General features: G+C 37.6%; 1 protein-coding gene across 5 annotated transcripts in view; it reads right to left on the reverse strand.

The window, feature by feature from the left end:
- Positions 1-20,054, reverse strand: part of unc5b (unc-5 netrin receptor B) — a 54,021-nt gene extending 33,967 nt beyond the window's left edge. For all 5 annotated transcript variants that reach the window (XM_026261511.1, XM_026261510.1, XM_026261509.1 and 2 more), the window contains exon 1: positions 19,397-20,054. In XM_026261511.1, the coding sequence (XP_026117296.1) occupies positions 19,397-19,484 (88 nt within the window). In that variant the 5' untranslated portion in view covers positions 19,485-20,054. The remainder of the gene's footprint in view (positions 1-19,396) is intronic.
- Positions 20,055-24,161: the final 4,107 nt, after the last annotated feature.

The following is a 24,161-nucleotide window of genomic DNA, read 5'->3' on the forward strand; positions in this document are numbered from 1 at the left end:
CTTTTATGAAGTAAAATATTCAACAACTAGTCCGCATCCACTGTGACTCATGCATACTTAAAATCCATCCCAGAAGTCTGAAGTGAACCAGGGCGTTTCAAGTCATGCTCGTATCTCACTGTACCATGAAATGCAATTCGTAAACATCACATGAGGAAAAACAGAGAGAGTGCGAGAGAGTAAGGGAATGATAAACCAAGAGACATCAAGATCGCTATCAGCAAACCGAACTAGACGAGAGGAAAATGCAATGAAAACGCAAAGTAGCGCGTGTAAATTGGATAACATCACTGATGCGCTCAAGTTGGGAAGGTGATATTAAAAGAAGTGGTGACCAATTACCTGCCAGCACCCTAAAATCTTCCAGCTCATAATCTAATTGCGCTCTGTTTAGCCTAGCCCACTAGATCCTCTCAGGCGTTCCCTGGAGGAGGGAAGAATAATGAAATGTACACTGCAGCCAGAGCCAGGCCCCGGCTGAGAGGAAGCTAGTGTAAACACACAGCAAACCCCTCAATCTCCCTCATATGAGCAATAAAACCAATTCTAATATGCAGTTGGATGCATGCTTTTATTTGTTTAGCTCAGGTGCATATTATGTGGTCCAGTGAGAATAGATGCATTAGTAAGCTAAAGGAGAAGACAAAGTCTCTTTCTATCTCTGTATCTCTCTCTGCCCGGGGCTGAACACCTCAACGCTCACTTGCTGCAGCTCTCTGCTCCCTCTTCTTGCTTCATAATTCATCTTAAACTGGGGGGGGGGGGCAAACAAGCAGTAAAGCAACATGAGGATGCTAAAAGCAAAGCCCATCTTTCAAAGGACTGTACTGTATGTTAGGGGAAGCAGAAGAGGACAGATGCGTGTGTATGTGTCTATGTCTGTATTAAAGATGAGCCTCTGCTATTACATAACAGCCCAAGTGCCCAGGTACAGCTGAATGACACAATACTAAACATTCATTGAATAAGTGATGTAATTCTTCATCTCAGACAGACAGCATGCCTGATACTCACTGCAGCCTCGAGCACACCTTTTGACCAATGAATTTCCTGACTTTTTTATAGATTAGTAATCAGTGAATAAAATATTGTAATTACTAAAAATAATTTCTTGAAGATAAGGTACACATAACTTTCATTTGAATGTTTGGGTTCAGTATGGGGTAACATACCATATTAATTTCAGTTGTTAAATGAAATGAACTCTTATTGAGGATGCCTGACACCAAGACGAATTCCTTGTGTGGAAATAAAATGCTTTCTATTTCTGATTAAACTGAATAATATGACAGTAAAAAATATTAATAAATGTTCCACAACATTTTTACTTCATATTCAAAGAATTCAGATTTTTTTTTTTACTATTTCAAAACTTAATATTCTCCACAAAAATATTAAGAATTAATAATAAAATATACATGTATATATTTATTTATGCACACACCAATTCATCATATCAGAATGATTTCTGAAGGACTATGAAACACATCAGCTTTGCCATCAAAGGAATTTTTTTTAAATATATTAAATTAGAAATATTTAATATTACATTTTAATAATATTTCAAAACTGTAATGTTTTACTGTATTTCTGATCAACTACATGCAATTTCGGTGAGCATAAAATACTTATTTCAAAAGCATTTTTTTTTTATCTTACCAACCCTAACCTTTTAAACCTTTATATTTTTGTTTCACTTTGATATCATGTTCTTTTTATACAAAATCCTAAATAAATAAAGTTATATTAATTTAAAAAATATATTAATTTAATCTCAATAATTCTTATAAAATATCCAGATCTTTCAAGACCATGGAAACCTGTAGCTCAATCTGGCCAAAAATAAGAAAAAAGAAAAAAAAAAGGCAAAAAAATGTGTAGACTTTGTGATCAGAAGTTGTGCAGTCAAAAAAAAAGAAAACACTCTACTTCACAGACACAATTTCAGCTTTGTTCGTGGATACAGTATGTAGTCACCTTGCTGCTAAATGCCTTAAAACTCTGAAGACTATTCCCGGTTTGTTCTTCCTCAAAAGAGACCACTGTACGAACTTGGTATCTTGCCTTGATTTAGGAGTGATTAAAAAATATTCTGTGTGCACTTAAGTTGCACCAAATAATCAGATTTGAACTCAGTTGACATTTGTGTGTAAAATATGCATCAAGTGGTCAGTGAACAGCATGTGTCAGAGGCTATGTAATCCCTAATCTGTTTTTATTTTTTGCCGGAATCAACACACACACACACACACACACACACACACAAAAAGGGCAGATCAGGCCATGTATGCAGTAATAATCAACAGAGAAAATATGTTGAAGGGGGAATATGTATGATACAATGACAGAGCTCATCATCAAGTAATCTTCTCAACGCTGGCTTGTTCCCGCTCTGTCTCAGTCGCTCCGCACTCCCCGTGGGCATGCTTAAATGTTCACATGAACAACAACGCAAACATGCCAACGAAGAAATCAATAGCGGTGTGTCATAAGTGGTGAAGTGATGAATACATGCGCTGTATGCTGATGGAGTCTGTCTGTTTAGATCATCACTCTGATGTCATGTTTTTGGAATCTAGGACAGTGGTCAAGCATTTTAATACATTTTCTATTAGAGTAACATGGTCAGTAAGAGCGCGAGTTGGGTACAGGACCGGCCAGGCCCTAAAAATAATACAGAATCTAATCTGAATTATGGTTCAAAGAGATTAGGGGTCCGTAATCCCTTGAATAAACAGGGTAAAAAAGTGAGCATGAAAAAAAAAGCTTAGGTGGGGGTTGAACTCCCTCCTGCGGACACCATTTGATAATAAGTCCGTTTGTAGGTCCTCTGAGATGGACAACACCATTTCATCAAAACCACGCTAATCCCTATGCCATCCCTCTCTCTCTTTCTCTCTCTCTCTCTTCTGTGAGCCTCCTCAATCCCATCCTCCTTTCCCTTTGACCATCCATCTCCCAAAAGCCTCAAAGCTAATCTGAAAGCCAGGACTGAAAATCCATGGCTGTGATCCAGGAAACCTGGAGCTCCAGAATTGACGTGATTACTGGAGTAGTAAGTGAGATTGAAAATTAAAGGGATAGTTCATACAAAAATGAACAAAAATTGAAATTGAACAAAATCTCAATGTCCATAGAGTGGAAGTCAGTGGGGTTCAAAACAACACTGAACCCCACTGTCTTTCATTGTATCGACAAAAACAGTCTTCAAATAAATGTCTTCTTTTGAGTTCCAAGTCTTTGGAACAACATAAAAGACAATTATGGGTCAAATCTCTTTAAGGTATGGGTGGTTAAAAATCACTGTTACTAAAATGTGGTTGAAATAGACATAAAAATGACTAAATGTAAGGCTGTGAATGGCATTTATGCAATTGTTGGAAAAAGGGACCAGTCCAGTCACAGCATGGGGACACTGAACATGATATAGATTTTGTGCTTCAGCTGTGAGCGATGCACCACAGGAGACAGCTAATGTTGTGAGGAAGACACACATCAAAATTGGTGGGAACATTAATAAATTATAATTGAATGATAAAAATGTTAAACAAAAACTGTTGCAACTGATCTGCACTGGTAAGATATTTTTTGCACAGGCACATCTTCCATGGCATTTTTATGTCTATGGCAATGTTTTATCTGCTATAGCTGCAACATTATTCAACACTGTCTTGTGTTTCATATATTAATCTGTCTTTTGTTCAAAATCTGTCTTTTACTGAAGCCTTTGTTTTCTGACCTTTGGATGAGTTGTGGTGAAATGCCATTCGACCATGCATGACATCAATGGCTCTTAAATCTTACAGCAGACTGCGGTCTGACTTTATTACGCTCAATGAAATCAGCTAATTTATAGGCTAGTTAGTCTGGAGAATATTTTCAATCTACAAAGACCTAGCATTATTTCTTTTTGAACCAAATTGCAGATATCAAACGAAAATCCCTTACATTTATTTTATACTTCCTTCCTCTGAAGAACAGCCGCTCTGAAGACCTCAGCTTGGTTTATAATAGACAAGAATATTTAGTTTCACAGTTCGTCTGGTGGTAATTTTATTGCACAATGTAACATTTCTGAAGTTAAATGTTAGTTTCATCTCTCGAGGTGATAATTACCAAACAATTTAGGGAGAAAATGTTCGGGAATAACAGTATCGGCCATACTTTCTATTACCTCACTGTGACTGGGTGGGCAAAGTTTCTGAACACTCAAAAGGTGTCACTGACATTTAAATAAGGTCATATTTTAAATCTGTTTTCTTTTTTTAGGGAGGAAGTTTTGAGTAAAGTTACAGTACTCTTCAGTTACATCTGAAAATAGAAAATCTCACATTTTTGGAGTACTAAAAACAGTTCACAAACAAATATTTTAATCAAATTAGATTAATACTAAGCTACGAAACCACACTGCCATTGCATATTTGATTAACTTGGGCCTCTTTTGGAGTTGTCCTTCATTTTTGAGAAGCCTATTTCACACATCAGACATTCTGTAACAGAAACAGAACCACATTACGGAATAATAATTAGTGTTAATGTTTCTGACAAATCACCAAATCAGATTGAAAAAGAGCCTCTTCAAGAAACAGAAGAAGCCTCAAGGTTCGAATTGATCAAAGAGTCAGACGACTCTTTTTATGTCCTTCAGAGGTATTTAAGGCTGTATCTCTGTCACAGGGTGCGACAGACACCCTTATCCAGGACGTCTCTGTATAATTACATGCAAGAGGGCCGTCATTTCAACACTGCTCCCCTCACTAGATGAAAGACAGGTAAGACATAGTCATGTAATTGGCCCTCTCGCTGAGGGAAGAGGAAAAGAGGGCAGGTGGGTTTGTTTCAATATGTCCTATTCATCCTTGTTCCCACCATTTCTATCTGACTGTCTCCAGTCGATTGTAGGTCATGTTTTCCAATGCGTCTGTGTCTTCGAGACATATCTGTGGCGCTTAAGCGTCCAGATTTACACACTCCACACCACTGTATAACGGTCACTCAATGTAAACACGTGCACAAACAAATAAATGCTTAAACGCAGATGTATGCAAGCGTATGAGACAAGGGTGGACACATCAACTAACAAAGACTTGCTTTCAGTAACACTTGGTAATTTAAATCAATGAAACAAAAGCGTTCTTGCACTTAATAGCAAGAGCGTGTGCACAACAACATAATCGTTATTTGCTGCTGACAGCAGAAGATGTAAGCAGCAAATGACTGCGAGATAGGCTTCATGTGCCTTCTTTTCTCCACCATTTCACCTTCAATTTATTCTGGAAATAAAAAATTAAAAGGGACAAATGGTGTATTTATAAGTGATTATGAGAGACTAGAAGAAGGTATTACAGTGATGACACCTCAAATTAAAACAAAATATAAACAAAAATATAGATGAATTAATTGATCAATATTAGTGAATAAAATAAAATCTGTTAATAGGAAAAAGTTTAAAAAGTTTAAATGCCTGGGAATACGTTTACCCTTGCAGATCCCCGTAGAGCTTTTGTTGTGCCCAAATCCCTGTTCTGGACAGATGGCAACATAAAGACCTCCACCAAAAGTATTCTCTGACCCCAGAACAGAAGTTAGTCTTTCATGCCAGTTTGTTTCTTCCACCACCTGTCAACCCCTGAGTGACATACTGTAGGGTACAGCTCTTACATCTCTCCTGACAGACCGGAGAATACACACAAAGACTTCCTGTGAGCCTGTCCTTCCAAAAGCATCTTCTGTCAAACCTCTCTATCCCATGGGCTGCTGGTTGTCTGTTTGTCCCTGCTCAAGTCAGCTATTAAGATTCAATGTTTGGTCGTTTAATGTTAAAATGCTACACTTCAGACAAAGGAAGAGGGTTTGGAGGTTTAGGTTAACCTTGTGCGCTGGCACAAAAGGTTAGGCTTTGAGGCTTAACTGCACTCTACGTGGCTTACAGTAGAGAAGGTACAGATAGAAGACTGTTTTTTCCTGCTATAGAACGAATGAGAATCTTATGAAGTGTAACTGATTTCAGCTCTCTCATTCTGTAGTAAAAGACAAATTTATTGTGTCATCTTCAGTGCTAGAAACAAAATTCATTCTCAAAACAGCCAATGTCATTTTTTTATTTATTGTTCTCAACTGCTTGCTAATGGATATTTAATTGTTAATTCTAATATCCCCTGTTTTTAAATTTTTAGGCACCCATTATCACACTTGAAGTTTATCTCTAAAAACGCAAATAATTTAATACACACTGTTAAATGTAATCTTCATATAATGTCATAATAAAAATCTAATTTTCCATACTGTATGTTATAATGTTGTAATTGTAGTATCTTTATTTAGTTATTTAATTAATTTGATCAAGATATTAATATTAGCCATTTATCAGTTTTCGGTCATAACATGAAAATAATTATCTGTTTATTAGTATCTGATTATTTCAAACTGAATTGTATTTTCCATAACTACTTAGATATCTTTCATGATTGAATTCTTTAAATGGGTTATATGAAATTGCTAAAAATAACATTATTTTGTGTAATTTTAAGGTAAAATTTTTACAAAGCTCATCGGTCTGAAAAGCGAGGTGTACGCCGATTGGCCAGTTATCCAGTGCGTTGTGATTGGCTGAATGCCTCAAGCGTGTGATGGAAATGTTACGCCCCCTTAACATACTGTGATGCCGTGTGTCCCAGTTCGACGACAAAATAAAACCCATTACAAAAGAGGCATTGGTTTCGTCCAATGGGAATATAATTACTGATTATAATGGCTTATACTGTCTTTTTACGCATTGCGTATGGCGCCACATAAACATAAAACCATATCTGCATTTGTGATCAGAGAAACGACAAACAACAAGCGCTACTCTACACTGCTCAAAATTTGCGTAAGTGATTATATATATATATTAGTGCTGTCAATCGATTAAAAAAAATTAACTAATTAATCGCACAATTTTTTAAATTAAAAGACTGAAACTTTTTGGATATGTAAATGTAAATGTAAATAATTAATGTAAACTCAAGACAAAGAAACTATTTAAATTCAAAATATGATTGTTTATTGGAATTTTTGTTTAACTTGTAACACAGATTTTCTCATGTAAACAACATACCTGCAATAAACCATCAATATCCTCCAAATTAACTGTTGGCTTGAAAGCCATATTTATTACAGAAATAAAAACAAAGGCATGTAAGTACCATTTGAATTTCAAAACAATCAATGCCAATAAAAAACAAAAACGATTTCCATGTTGAATTCTAAGTGGACTGCAAAAAAATTCCAAAGTATAGTCATTGGCAGTGCTTTAAGTGGGCTGGTATGCACCAGTACTCAGTACCGCCACTTCCAAATATAGCTCTTGAGCGTACCGCCACCTCTCCGTGCGCCCAGAACGTGCTTGTAGCGTACCGGTACGCTCACTTGGACATCTGTTTTAATAGAGGTTTTAATCTTTTACCTGCACTGCCGATTTTCAGAGCGCCCTTCACAATGCAAGCTTCCTAATTCATCCCACCCAGAGCAGAAACTACATTACCCATACACCATTAAGTTATACAAGTGAATAGCGCATGTTTCGCTTTTCCCACTGTTAAGTGTCAACAACTCGTTGTGAGTTATACTAAAGCAAAATCTTGAGTATTTATTGTCTGATAAACATTAAAAACTGTCTGCGGAGGTTGAGTCGTCCTGCAGCCCCCGCTGGCTGTTCATTGGCTGCAGCATCTTTTTTCTAAGTTCTAAAAAAAATACCGTAGACGGCAAGGCACAAATTTAGATATTCATTTATCTAATTAATCTATAGCCTATGCACAAAGACAATATGATCTTTTTGTCCCCTTTTTGTTTTAAAGCTTGATGAAGAGAGAGAGCGCAAGTTGCTGCAGCTGAGGAGGACAGCGAAGCACGCGCACAGGAGTGATTGACAGTTCGCGGCACTGTGTACAAAAAATACTCCGCTACACAATTATTTCGTTATTTTCGTTTAAGCTTATTAACGTTAGCGTTACAGAAAGGTCTGATTTACGCACTGTTACAGTCATTGTTTTTTTTTTTTTTTTAAACAATGACATTTGAGTTCATGATTTTAATGTTGCTGTTTCTTGTGGCAGACTAAACGAAGAGTAATGTTTCTTGTGGCAGACTGAAGAGTAATCCGGCAGAGTTTTATACTGAAACTTTCCATCTAAAAGTCCTTCCTTGGTCTTATCCATATCTCTTTGCACGTTGAACACACATAGGCCACAACTGGAAATAAAAAAAACTGCAACCGCGTTAATTGCGTTATTTTTTTTTAACGCGTTAAATATTTCAAATTAATCGAATGCGTTAACGCGCTAATTTTGACAGCACTAATATATATATATATATATATATATATATATATATGTATATATGTATATATATATATATATATATATGTATATATGTATATATATATGTATATATGTATATATATATATATGTATATATGTATATATATATATATATATGTATATATATATATATGTATATATGTATATATATGTATATGTGTATATATGTATATGTGTATATATGTATATGTGTATATATGTATATGTGTATATATGTATATGTGTATATATATATATATATATATATATATATATATATATATATATATTAGGGGTGTAACGGTTCACAAAATTCACGGTTCGGTTCGATACGATACACTGATGTCACGGTTCGGTTCGGTTCGGTTCGATACGTTTTAGATACAGCAAAATGTAAAAACATCTCAACTTTTCAGAATGCCGCAAGCGCACCGCGGGTCATGTGACAAGAACCAACCAATCAGCTTCATCCTTACCCGTAACAACGTTGAGAGCTCAGCCAAGATGAAGGATCAGCTGATCATAGTTGTATATGGATTGCAATTTTGAAATAAATTTAGTAGCAGAGCTACTGCAAGCGATTTTTAGAGCTGCAAATCCATTTATCCTTCGCTGAAATTTCCGCGTCTCATGGAGAGAGCACGTCATTGTTGCTTAGCAAAGACAGACGCCTCATGAGCGCTTCTGCCCGAGCGCTTTGGAAAGGAAACCACTCTCTTGCCATCACCATTATAGCTTAAAGGGAATCCAAAGTGCACCCAAACACCAGACCTGTTGGTTATTGGAGGATCTTCTCATTTCTAGTCTGTTAAACGCATTGGCTATTTTGCAACGAGCCTTCAGCGCGTACTGAGTGAGCGAGCGCCTGCTGAGTAGCCTAACATAAACATATAAGATGGTGTTTTTTTCTTCTTCGGGAGTGTCAGGGGCGTTGCCTGTTACGTTGTTTGGGTTATTGGGCTACCTTGTTGAACGCATATCATTATATTTCTCTCTCTCTCTTTTTTTTTTTTTTTTCAAATATAATTAAATACTCCAACGAACCGTTCGGTATACATAATGCGTACCGCGTACCGAACCGAAAGCGTCGTACCGAACGGTTCAATACGAATACGCGTATCGTTACACCCCTAATATATATATATATATATATATATATATATATATATATACACATACACACACACAAAAACACACACACATATATATATATATATATATATATATATATATATATATATATATATATATATATATATATATATATAACTTTTATAAACAATATCTCTTTGGCTTTGAGACTTTAGTCTTTGAAACTTTACAGATCTTTTAACACTCCAAAGAGAAAGGAAAATTTAAATAGCATCATATGACTTAAAGAACATTTTTTATAAAAATTTTAAAATGTAAATTTCATTTTATTTTCAGTTTTAAATGCTGCAATAATGTAGTAAACTATCAGATACTGAGATTCATTTTAATACCTGCAGAAGATTACACTTTTCTATGTAACTAAATTCATGTTTTAAAAGGTTAACTTTAAGCGTAAGACAATGGCAATGGTTGTTTATATATAAAATTGGAAAAATTAGCATAAACATTAAAAAATTAAAAATGTAAATATGTATTATCTAAAACCATTCAATAAACAATGTTGCTCTTAAATATCATGCATTCACAACAAAAATCAGAAAGAAACACTTTGGATCTTGACAAATGTGTGGTCAAATAATAAAAATAACTCCTATCAGTCCTGATGTACATTTTAAATCATGTTTGTTATTATTATTAAGCTTAATCTCAGTCAAGTCAAATACAGCCATAAAAACCTTAAGAACCGTCATATACTGAACTGTAGTGGGATAGAAAAAAAAAACACTCTCCCACCGATGGTCTGACAACATGATGTCAGAAATCATTCTTAAAGAAAGTCCCACTGCTTCACTTCAACATTAATCAATCAAAGAGAAACACCCTGCCCACATCTCAGCTTTCAGATCGATAAACATCTTCACAGCCTTCATGAGTGCAATCCTGCTCCCCCTCCCCACAGACCTCAGGTCTGGCTGGGCTCTGTACGGAGCGCTCCGGAGCGAGACGTGCAGGGGCGGCAGAGTTTAGAACGGTCGCGCAGGGAGTTAATGAAGCCACACCAGTCAGCATGGCCGTCCATCTGTTTCCTTAATCCTTGTAAACATGAGCCACACTGTGATAGGGTGCTAGTCAACCCCATTGCTGTGATTTACACACTTAAGGACAGTGCTCACTGTGAATGGATGGATGAGCAGGCGGGGATTGGGAAAGTGTCGGCCGTGACAGCTTTTATGAGATGTCTCCGCAAAGTATCAGGGTCTGCAAGTAGCCATATTAGAGAGGTGAAGCGGAGCTGAGTGAGCAGAAAGGTGAGAGTGAGGTCGGCCGTGCCATCCATCTGTCCATCAGTGGGTAAGAGGCTTGGGGAACTGAAGAGGGGGCATAAGTAAAAAAAAAACAAGTGAACGCAGAAAATCCAAACATTGCACTAGCAATAAGTGCGAAGATGCCAATCTAGATTAAGGTAAAGTGTCAAAGTGAAGCTTGTTGAGTTTGCACAAGTGAGGTGTGTGAAAACACACCTGATTGACAGGCCTTGTGAAAATGGCCTTGCTGTGAACCCCAGTTAGTAGTTTAAGACCCCCTCTGCTTCACTTCACTCTCCAATTGCTCTTTCGCACTCATCCCATCACCCACAACCTGTCAGGTTCAGCTACCGCTCACATTTTTAAACCATTCTTGTGTCTGAACTTGCTATGCTACTACTTAACCGGCTAACTAAAAGATTTGAGAACATATTTAAACATCTAAAGTAATTTGGAGATTAATTGAATATATTTCCATTATAAAACCCATTTGTGTATGAGACTCATTCAAATCAGTAATTTGTATTTTTTTTAACTATTCCTTAAAATAAACGTATTGTAAGAGTCATTCGTTCGGAATCAAGCGGGTTGTGATGTTTTTTTAATTCACTAAAAAGAACTGGTTTTAGACATTTTCAGTTTTGTTTGTTTTTGCCAGCAGCCCATTAGAACAAGTAAAAAAAAAAAAATGTTTCTCACCGTTATGTGGCTGGTATACTGTAGTTTTACTGCATCAAATTCAATACACGCTTCATACTATTCCAATGAAAACTGTGATTATTTGAAGAAGAAAAAAAATCTTTATATTTACTCAGCCCTAAAAAGTTTTTTAGTTCACTGTCTTTATGCAATCATACGCTTTTTTAAATGGAAGAGACTGCTCAAAAAAAAAAAGTGTCTGAAGCCTTTGTGTATGATGTCTGTAAAATAAGCGTGCATTGCACCTCTGCATTCCCACTTCAAACAGCTTCCAGAAGTAGTCACTATAACTATTACAAGTAAAACTTTACTTGGTGTACGACTGAAAGTACCCCACCCCTAAAAGCAGATTTCACAGGGAATCACAGAACCAACTTTTTCCGATTAACCCTTTTCTGCATTTAAAAACATTAAATGGCTCCAGAACCTTGTCGGTGGGGACGCATCACCAGAGTCTGGGAGTCGGGCCAGAGGGTGTGGAAGCGGCAAAAACACATACTCCATAGGGATTAAGCATCACTATTTTGCTTTTTCCAGAACAAGCCCAGCAGTCAGGGTGCAGCCAAAATCCATGACACTCATCCCAAGGGCGTTGACTGTGGAACTGGGCCTCCTTGACTAGACATGACCTGCTTTAGATGTGTAAAGAGTGCCTTTCATTGGGTTCATTTGTAAAGGTCAAATTCTACACAACAGCTCCAGTGGATAAAACATTTACTGCATTGCTTTCCCTGTGAACCTCTAGACTGGATATATTTATTAACATTTATACACTTCTCTCGGGTGTCATACACTCTCAAACATTCTCATTTCCAAGTCAGGCAGAGTCAGGGTTGCTTTATTACAAAAGCACATTGTGTGTGGCCTTCTACATCTGGCACAAAGAAAGCTACAGCGACGCCACAAGAGGACATTACTCTTTGGTCACACACCATCAGACTGCCTTTACCAGCACGCCACACACACAGGGGACGTTTCGTTCCAGCACTTCGACATTGAAAACCAGCCGGTGAGCAAGCATGTGTGTGTTCTCGGATAAGACAGGCCACATCCCTCCCAAGAGGCCCCCTGTAGCATGCAAACCATGGCAGAACCCTAATAAAAACCCCAAGAGATCTCCTCCACCCCTGGGGCAGATGGGAGTCTTAATAGGCGTTAAACTAAAGCCTCTTTCACACAGAAATTCCTGAAAACACATGGATATTGTGTCCCGGGATTTGTCCCGGTATCGTATAATTGTGGTTCATTCACACTGCAAGTGATTTTCTGTTCAAATCTTCACACACATCCACACACACATCCCGTAAAGACACGTGACATTACGATGTGACATGTAATGTGACGTGCAATGTGGCGTGTTTTGTTTCACTTAAGCTGGCGAACGATTACAACTTCAGCGCGGATAGTGAGTAATTAACTGATCTCTTTTTCATTACAGTTTGCACATATTTTTCGTCACGAATTTTAGATCTGCCTTCAAATCACAAAAATGATAGGATTCTCCACACCAGCTTTCGAAAAGGGAATGCAAACTCCCCTCACAATAAAGGAACCAGAACAAATGGGAGCACATGAGGGAGTGGATAGGAGATGAATGAACTACTAAAAAGAACAAGAGAAAGGTGTTTGACAACAAAAACAATCAAATATTGGAAAGAGATGCCATATTTTGTCTCTGTATGAGATACAGAAACAAAACCATAGCGTCACACTTGGGCATAAACCACAGGTTGGCTGTGGTCTAATCTTCAGGCATGGACCGGGTTGAACTTCCTTTGAAGGCTAAGAAGATGAGGGAAATCTCCATGGCCTCAGAAAGTCTCTCTTTCAAGGCAGAAAGCACAAAGGCAGGTGGACTGCAGGAGAACTATTCACGTGGCCCTGGCACCACCGCTTCCAGACCCCTGCCGAAAGGAATCTGACATGCTACCCAAACCCCCACCAGCACCATCAGGGGGTCTGAGCTGAAGGCTCTTCATTCCTTCATTCATTTTCATAACTCTTTTAACTTTCACATATTACTTTCAAGATCCTGATGCAAGCCATCGGTTTGCCAGTCTGACTCAGAAGAGAGGCTTAGAGAGAAAAAAAGACCAACTTTACAAGTCACATCCATCTATCAATCAAAACGAGGAGTATCGTTTCTCTAGCCAGCAACTCAAAGCAAACCCTGAGAGCGAGCGACTGACACTTCTAGATGTCTGTCATGCAGTTGGGTTTGGAATGGATGCTACTGTATGCAGCCATAGCTGGACCTTGCCAGACACAGCAGCCTGGGGAAAGGCTGTCCGCCAAAGACACTGTTGGCTTGGCATGAGCCTCGGCTGCAGGTCTGGCTCATTGTGAAATATTCAGGAGTCTCCTACAAGGGAAGTGTGAAGCTTGGAGTCGACTGGCTGGCATTAAAAAGAAGAAGATGAAAGACTTGGTCACATGTACAGTAAAGCCCTACGACTTTAAACTCAAACATGACGGCTCATTGTTCGGGAGAACTGAAAAACAAGTGTGACTAAGAATGGAAAGCCGGGACAGGAAACGCAAACATACACCGTCAGTCACTCTCTCAGTGCCTAAAGGAGTTGCGAGTACACTGACCCCTCCTCCCCATCGCCCTTCACCCCACAAACACCCCACACACGGTGGCAGAAAAGAGCCCCATTCAGTTCTCTATTCAGCCCGCCACAAAGCCACCCCACCGAGTCATTCTTCTACGGACCCTGTCACTCTCCGCCCCTCCGACCCACCACCACCACCCAGCTGCCGTAAACCAGGGAGGGGTGAAGAGTCTCTCTCTCTCTCTTGTATTCTCATTCAGCTATCCACTCCTCGCTTTGACTTCATTAAGTCTCTTTCTTTGCTTTCCCATCATCCACCCATTGCTTTACACACAATGTTCCCCCACAACACTCTCTGAACAGATTCTCTGTTCTTCTTGTTCATGTATCCTTGAAGTCAGTCTTTCTGCTATAACTCACATAGTATGTGTAGTAAAACTGTGACAATCAATCCCCCCCACCCCCCAAAAAAAGTTTGATACACTTTTACTGTAATAAAACCATGGTTATTTTGTAAGGTAGTACAAAGACTACTTACCAAATATATAAATAAACAAATACACCCATATTAAATATTGATTTGAGCTGAAATTAAATATTAACTTAAATTAGAATAAAGCTTTTAGTAAATTACAAAGTAAAAAAAAAAAAAATCAGCCTAGCAGCAAGGTGAACACTATAAGAAAATTCAATTGCATATTTTATTCATGTGCAATACATATTTATATGGACTAGTAAGCCAAAACAAATTCCTTCTTAATTTTAAATAATCTCTTATTCAGCTATTTGTGGGTTTTTTTTATAAACAGTATTTTCTACTTCTATTTTCTTCTGAGCTTAGCAGAATTTATGCCCACCATATATATGCTAAAAGTCTGCCAAAAGTGATTTTTACTATAGTCAGCTATTCTGGCATTAAAAGACAATGACAGCGAAGTCATTGGCAGATATGAAAGTTGCATGAGCAACAGTGAAATTAATAATTGAATCTTCATTACACATAAATAAAAATAAAAAAACGATGAATATAGCAATGGACCAATCAGAAGCAGTATTGCAGAGAGATGTGCAATAAATCTTTTTAGTCTAGTGTCCTTCCGCTCCCACACACTCCCTTTCCTGTTTGTTCCAGATTTATGATATTGTACATGCACAGTATTGGCAAAGCATTAAAAATGTCCACCATTAATATAGATAGCTCTAGGCATCGATAAGAACCTTAAATAAAAACTTCTCCACTCAACGATCTGCTCATCACTCGCTCCTCTCTGTCGCTGTCCCTCACTCTCCCTCCTTCTCTCGTCCTGTCGCTGTCTTCTTCTCTCAGTCTGTGCCAGGGACTTAATGATGCTTGAATGCCAATGCTTCTGACTCCTGACTTTCCACTCTCACCCTCTTTTTTTAATAAAGTCTATTTAAAAGGCAATCCCTATGCTTCTTCGATCTACATCTCTCGATGATATCTCTCAGGCTTTTTCTTTATCACTGCTTTTTACTCTTAAGTATGAATACAGCTGCACTCCATACTTCACACACACATATCCACATAAAAGAAAAAAAAAACATATCTATTTTAATGTTAAGGTAGATAAACAACAAAATACACCCACTCTCTATGTCCCTATGAGTAAATAATCAAAATGAAGATTACAATATATATATATATATATATATATATATATATATATATATATATATATATATATATATATATATATATATATATATATATATATATATATATATATATACTTTATACACACAAACTTAAGTTTGAGGTCAGTAAGATTCTTTTCCAGAAAAGTCTCTTATGCACACCAAGGCTACATTTTTTTAATTAAAAAATAAACATAATGTAATGCAATGTAAAATAACAGTTTTCTATTTTTAAAATATATAAACAAATTTAAAAAGTTATTTATTCCTATGATGGCAGTGCTAAATATTCAGCAGTCATTATGTCAGTTTTCAGTCTTACATGATCCTTCAGAAATCATTCTAATATGATATTTGGTGCTCAAGAAACATCTCTTATGGTTAGCCATGCTCGAAACAGTTGTGAGGCTTGATATGTTTTGTAACATTATAAATGCCTTTACTGTCACTTCTGATAAATGTAATGCACCCTTGCAGAATAAAAGTTAGTATATATCAAATACCGGCTGAAATAAATGTTTAAAAAATAATAATAATAATCTGACAATTCAGCATGTAATTCAGTTAGGCGATAATGAAGTGTTACTAACAACCCTCAACAAGTTTCTGTACCACCCCTCTCACACCTGCCTGCACAGACGAAACATGTCCAACACCACTTCAGAAATCCATTGCATCATAAACAGATCACACGCACAACCATAAACTGCTTTAAAATATTAAAGAGGGCCACTTTACAGTGATGAATAATACAGTTTGGGGGTGAGTTGAAAACCAGCAATCTCCTCCAGTGCCCTCTCCTCACCCCTCTCTCTGCCTCCCACAGCGGCCATAAAGCTAATGCACACCACAAGACTGGCGGTTCAGATCTCTGCCAGACCTCTCACCGATCCATGCATTCCTTCCTTCGCATTTCCCTTCCTCTAGACCTAATTACAAGCTGGTTCTCTTCCTACCTAAGTTTTCTTCTCTATGCCTTTTGTAGATTTTGCATTCATGACCGAATTTAACAACATGAATCTTACCTTTCACAGCAAGCAAACTCAACCACAGTTGACCTATTCTCAGACATAACCAATTATCCCCCCATGCCCTGGACTACCGGCAGAGAATTCCGGCAGCCTTGAATGGGGGGGATCCGACATGTTATGCTCTCTGAACATGATAGGCAAGCAAGAGGACACCTCCCTACTCCATCTTGACCTTAGGCACTTCAGCTTGACCTACATCCGCCCACTTTTCACTAGGCCTGAACTTAATCCTCTTGAAACTGTCCAAACAATACGAATCAGAAGTTTAGGTGTTATTCAGCGTAGTCTCGAGAGTGGAATCTTCTCCAGCTCCCAAAACACACAACCCGTGCACGACTGCACGTGAATCCAGACAGTGCGACTCCATTGCGTATACAACAGCACACGTCTGCCGTCTCGATCCAGCTCAAGAGTGTATACAGGGACGTTCTGCCAAACAAACACACATGCATAGACACACAAACAAACAGGGAGGAGAAAAGCTGATTGGGCAAAGGAGCCAGAAGTGGGTTCCTGGCAGTCTGGGTAATGAATGTGTATGTCAACACTGAGAGAGCTATACCATACAGGAAATCTGAGCTCAGCACATCCACAATACAGACAGACAGGAGGGGCAGAGGAAGAATACAGGACTGGACAGAATGAGAGAGAAGATAAACGTTATCCATCTTGAGTCTGATGTTTTATGGATGATATGAAATATGCGCTGACATCTCCGTCTCAACGAGAGACAGGCTTGGAGTACTTCTGTCTGTAAAATCTAGACGCTAAATGTATGCAGAAGCAGTTTCTCACATACTGTATAGGTGAGATCAGGGCAAGTTGTCACTTTTTTATACACTACAATGAATAATTCTTTGAGTGGGTTTATCTAGTTATTTCTTGACTACAAAAAAGCAGCTGAATACTTTCAATATTTATTGCCCAAAGGAAAAAAAAATAGTTTGCTAAACACAAATCCAATAACATGGCATGTTGTCTCATGATGATTAATTTAGAACATTTAAAACAACTTGTTCCTACACATATCCTCAAAACACTTTTTTCACCTTTTCAGTTAAATTTTTTAGACAACTTCCCTGTGTGACAACTAGGCCTGATCTAGTCTATATTAAAAACCTGATGTCCAAATAAGCATGTTTTCTAAAATGGTCTCCGCTGCTGGTAGATCAAGGGCAAGGACAATTAAACTGCAGTTCACATCCGTCTCCAAATCTGACGTTAAATCAACCTGTCCTTTTTCTTTCCGATTTCTCTTTTCCATTGGAAAACCAATCAGCCAAACCCTTAGAATGTGCACTTCTGATTACATACAGTATGTGGCCAGAGCGCAGAGAGGGAGAGAGATTTCTTCGACGCTTCATTGCTTCCCGTCACTTTTAAGGTCAGACAGAAGGTATGCTAGCCTTCATACAGAAACAAAAACATGAAAAAAAAACATCTACTCATGAATATTTCTCCTTTGTATGACAAATAATAATCAGACAAGAACTTTTTAAATATGTCAGTGAATGGTTTGGTTATTTATATTAGGTCATTTTCAAAGGAATCCCTATATGATCATTGCTGCCAATTCAACACTGTTTCTTCCAAATTCTTCTGTAAAAAGTACTTAAACCGAATGAACTTCAGACCACATTACCGATTACAAATGAAAACAAAATTGAGCTACTTTCAGCAAAATTCATTACTCCACAAAATTAAGCTTTAAAAACATCTTCAGAGGAACTTCCGCCACCGCTTAATCAAGAGCATGTGCTTAAAGTAACCCTAAACTACATCAATCGGAAAAGTAAAATACCAGAGAGGAAGACATTTTAATTCAGAACTCTCTATCTCTGCTTTTCTTCAGATGTTGTTTTCTTTTTTACAAGGTTTATTTTTTCTGTCTTTCAGGAGCCAGGAAGGCATTGAGCTAAACCTTAATTACTCCAAGAACACCAGGGGTTCTGCTTTTTATCCGCTGCTTGGAAGCTCAGCATGGCAAGCAGAAAGAGAGGAGATCAACTGAATATTCCTCTCTGAAGGCAGAGAGAGACAGAGAAAGAGAGAGAGTCACATCCCTTCATCTGGTTCTTAGTTATCTATATCACGGCATAGATAGATAGATAGATAGGTAGGTAGATAGATAGATAGATAGATAGATAGATAGATAGATAGATAGATAGATAGATAGATAGATAGATAGATAGATAGATAGATAGATAGATAGGGTTTTATACAGGGTTTACTATTTCAAATGAACAGTGCCACCTGTTATATTTCAGTGATAATGCATAAAGACATTTAGTAAAGTGGATCAACAAAAACATTATTCAATATATTTTCCCCCATAATCCCTCTATTAATGCTTCTATCTCTTGTAAAAGGTTGCAGAAGCTTCTATGCAATTTTTTAAAAAGCAGGCCAGAAAAAGTAGCTTGCTTTCTTTATAAAGGATCAGTGAGTCATCTGCTGATGTGTAAAACAAGGCATCACTTAATGGTCTTGATAGTCGACAAATGTTGAGAAACACAAATCCTGCTCGACGACCTCGTTATCTCTAAACTTATCTGTGTTTTGGGTGTGTAGCCTATACGTGAGTGCGCGTGATTAGAAAATTAATTCCACTCCTCTACTCTCTCGTATGTTTCAGACCGAAAGTATAAGGAAGTGGTTTATTATTAATACGTACACTGTGCATGTTAATATGTTCTTATTAAAATGGCTCGTACCTGCGTGGATCACAAAGGTTGCGCAGAGTAGAACTAAACCGAGCAGGGAAGCGGGAGTTTGGTCGCGGTGTGTCCACGCTGAGAGCATCTTCACCCGGTCACGCTACTGCCAAACGCCCCCCAGGTGCTCTCGCTCCAGTCGGCTGAACTCTCGCTGAATCCTCTGAGAAGGACACTCCAAACAGAGTGTAAAACGTGGAGGCGGGGTTTTCCTTAAACTTCACAAACTCACAAAAGATCGCACCGTGGTTTATAATAATAACCCAAATCGCGAAGCGACAAATTTTGAATTACAGTTACAGAAAATGTTCAGTCATGCACATTGCAGTCTCCCTCCGTAGTGAGACACAAAATAGCCAACAACCTGCGTAAAGTTCATCTCATTCACAACTCCACTGAAGCAGCGAATGCGTTTTCTCTGGTACTGTTTGAAAACAACTGGATTTTCCGTTAACAAGTCGAAAACAAAATTATTTGACAGCTTTATTCCTGTTGGGACGAGTAGAAAAAGTTGTCCGCAAGCGTTAAATTATAATGCCATAGTTGTGTGGTCTCCGCTGTTATCTGTGGAGCGCCATAATCAAGACGCTGCCGCTCTTCTGTGTCTGGAGTACTGAGTGTAAACACACGGACACGGGTATGAAGCGCGAGCCTCCAGACTCTCATCTCCATCAACCAATCATCAACCTTCACAGACCCAAACTGAGCGCTGGCGAGCAGAGACGCGAATAGAGATGTGGATGGAAACACGGAAATCACGGAGACGGATTCAGGGATTCACGGGGAGGAACAATATCCATTATATTAATTATAGCTGAATTAAAATGATTTTTTAATTTTACAAGGAATTGTATTATTATTATTATTATTATTATTATTATTGTTGTTGTTGTTGTTGTTGTTGTTGTTGTTGTCATTATTATTGTCGTTTTGTTGTTGTATAGATCATATTTTATAAATATAATAAAAAAAAAATAATTGTTTAGTTATTCATGTAACCGTTTTTTCTAGTAAGGTGAGCTGCGTTCTTTGACCTTTACCATGTACTTAATCATGATCTTCTGTTATTATGATTAATAAAGGGTGGTTTGGATGAAGGGTGTTTAGAATGTGTTAATGTTAGCTTTAGTATTAGTGTTAGTAACACAATCACAATTTACTGTGATGCCTCCCAGCACGTTTTATTCACGTTCAGTGCATTAATGAACGTGTTTTTGGGAAAACCACAAGAGGGCGACAGTTTCTACATGTGCTTTTGAATCATTTTAGATGCTGAATATGGGCTGATTGTTTAGTGTCCATTTGGTTTCATTGTTCCCCTTCAGAAGGCTGCAGTCAGAGCTCTCAAGTTTTGGTTGTGTAAGCAGGAAATAAAATGTAAACAGGTTATTCAAATTGCAGTCTGCTTACCACAGGAAGCAAAATCGTTTGTAATGCAGATGGAGGAGGACCATCATTTAGGGTCCGGAGAGGGCAGCAGTTCCTGATCTGCAGGTAGCAGACAGGGGAAATGCTCTGTAAACAACAATTAAATTGATATTTAATGAGAGTTTATACTGATTTGTCAATGTTAAAAAGTCTAAATGTTTACAGATCTCAAATCGAGAAAATGTGAAAAGTTTTTCATGGTTTACAGGCACAGCACTACAACTTTTTTACCCCATATATCAGGGTTAAATTCTTAAGTTTATAATATGTTCTATTTACACCTGCTAAAGTAGCTAATAGGAAGAAAAAAAACATCCTGTGAAGACATACTAAAAATGGTGCTTGTAAAAAGAAAGTCTCGTTAACTGTCAGACAGTGTTCATGCTAAAATGACTGTGTCTGGCAGTCTTTAACACAAATCTGACTTTGAAAGCTCATAATCCCAGCGGACCAGTGATGATTCGCCGCATTTTTCCCTCTTCAGTTTCCTGGAACCTGGATGTGTTTCAGAATTCAGAGTTTAGTCTGGTCATAAAATACAATAAATAAGATTTGTTAAGCAAAAAAAAGAGTGAATGGTTACGGGATTAGTTCATCCAAAAATGAATACTTGCTAAAAAAAATATATATATTCACCCTGAAGCCATCCAAGATGTAAATTAGTGTTTTTCTTCATCCGTACAAATTTGGAGAAATTTTGCATTTCATCACTTGCTCACCACAGTGGTTTCCTCTGCAGTAAATGGGTGCCATCAGAATGAGAGTCCAGACAGATGATAAAAACAGCACAGTAATCCATATGACTCCAAACCACTAATTAATGTCTTGTGAAGTGTTTATCCAATCCATCAAGACGTTTTTAATTACAAAGTATTGCTTCCAACTAACATGTGAGTCTTCTATCTGCAATAATGCGGTTTCTCATGAAAAAGTAATCTTGTCTGAATCATATGTGCTTTTACAAGGTATAACAGTCTAAAACAGTTCTAAACAAATGTGATGTTAGAAGAGAACAGGGGATGGACTGGATCAAATTTTGGAGCAATGGAGCAATTGAGGAGCAATGGTTTAAGGTTAAAAATACCCTTAAAGATGGATCTGTTTCTTACAAACACGCATCTGTTCACTTCACAAGACATTCGTTGATGAACCAGAGTCACGTGGATAACTTACAGATTTCTGTGATATTTTTATCATCTGTTTGAACTCTCATTTTGACGGTACCCATTCACTGCAGAGGATCCCTTTCTCCAAATCTGATGAAAAAAACGAACTCATCTATATCTCGGATTGCCTGAGGGTGAGTCATTTTCAGCAAATTTTCAATTTTGGGTGAACTATTGGTTTAATACTCAGGTTCAAGAATCAATTAATAATGATGGCAGATTTGTGAGCATGGACATAAAGAATTACTCTGCTGTATCTTTAATTCAATCAAGAAGACACTGCAACTAGCTGAGCAAACTGTCAAAACGATTTGATCCTCTGTGTCATCAGCTCAGATAAGTTTGCAGCCTACTAATGGAACACGGTTTTGCTTTCATTACTTCCCATGCATATCTCAAACATATCTTCAGTTGCTGTGCAGATTGGCAATCGCGATAAGATTTGCGGTGCTTCAGACTGAATAATGTTGAGATTAATTGGAAATGTAACTCATGATGAGCCGTGTAACAGTGAGCTGAGTAGGTAAGGAGTGAGAATGACAGAAGCGTGGCGGGTAAAGAGGATGAATAATGGAAGATGATGCTCGTCACTGAAGAGAGACAAAGAGAACATGCACATTCTATTATAGTCATTAGAAGAAAAATGCTTAAATATATGTCTAGCACTACTCGCATTAAAAATCAAATTTGAAAAGCATATAACGGTGTCCCTTAAATTCATGAAGGACACCTAAAATAGTCTGTAGGTAATAGAGTGGGATAACAGAAAATTATTTTCAGGAATTATGGAGCTGCCCTAAACCACAGACTTATTATTAGAAATCTTGTAGAAAGGAAGTCATGCCATAGATTTCAAGTAAGATATGTTTTTCTTCTTCTGATCATACTATTCAGTTTGATTAGGATGGTAGCATCCATGTTCTCATCTAACATCATCATGCTCCAATGACGGTATTACATTACAAATGAGGGCTGTGTATGAATATGAATCTAATGTATAAAGACAAATACAGTACATAACCTTTAGACAATATATGTAATCTTTTTTTTTTTTTTACATAAAAATATAGTTATTTTTACTGTATACATGGTTTAGTATGTATAATGTTGAGAAATTATTTGTGTTCACCTCATTATTTCTGTGTAGGTTCAGGTTTTGTCATATTTGTGGGAACATCCCTAGAAAGTTAAACCTGAATACATTTACAACCTTCCCACGTAAAGATGAATAATGTTTAATTAAACATTACATTTAAACGTAGGTGTAGGGTTAGTGTATAGACAATAAATAGACAATAATTAGGTCAATATTAAATATTTGGTTCCCACAAGGAATGTAAAACCTGACACGAACCTTCCAATGGTCCCTCGAGGAAAATGGCTAAGTAACATTTTAATTAAAATCCTCAAATTGCAAAAACAGTCACTGTAGGTTAGATTTAAGGGTAGGTGTTGGGTTTATAACATACAGAAACATACTAATAAGCTCATTATGAATAAATGAAAAGGCCCTATCAAAATGGGTGCAGGGTTTATAAGTATGACTTGTGAGTGATTCCATGCTGAGTTCACCTGTCCCGCCTTGTTCTAATCCCCGGGTACCACCTGGGCCCCGTGGCCGCAGAGCTTTTAGCAGATTGCATGGGCAAGACTATTATCTGATTGTTGTCCTAGAAACTCAGCTCTCCTGCGGGGGCTATGGGGAAAAGCTAATGAAATTAAAGGTGCCACACAATTGGGAAAAATGAGAATTTTTCTGTTCGCATGTCTTTGAACCCTTTCCATCAGCTGGATGCTGAAATGTAGGAGTTGGCCTTAAGCTAACAAAGTAAAAAGCATGGCAGAGAGGTCAACAAGGTTTCCAAGAGTCTTTACGCTTCTGCTTTTTCAATTTCCGAATCCCCTTGGCCTTGTAATATTGTGGAACCGTGGACTGCTAGGATTCATGCACGAGGGAAAGCAGAGCAATAGTTTCTGCGAACTTGCTCAAAAAGGAATTATTTATTAGTGATAAAAGACCCAAGAAATTTCTCATGGAAACAGCTAACGTATCTGCTAAAGGTTCATTTAACTTTGAACAATACAAGCAAACAAGCAAGTACACTACTGGTAAAATGTTTGGAATAATAAATGATTTTATGTTTTTGAAAAGAAGTCTCTTATGCTCACCA

Source organism: Carassius auratus, unplaced genomic scaffold, assembly GCF_003368295.1.
Source record: "Carassius auratus strain Wakin unplaced genomic scaffold, ASM336829v1 scaf_tig00215878, whole genome shotgun sequence".
NCBI lineage: Eukaryota > Metazoa > Chordata > Actinopteri > Cypriniformes > Cyprinidae > Carassius > Carassius auratus.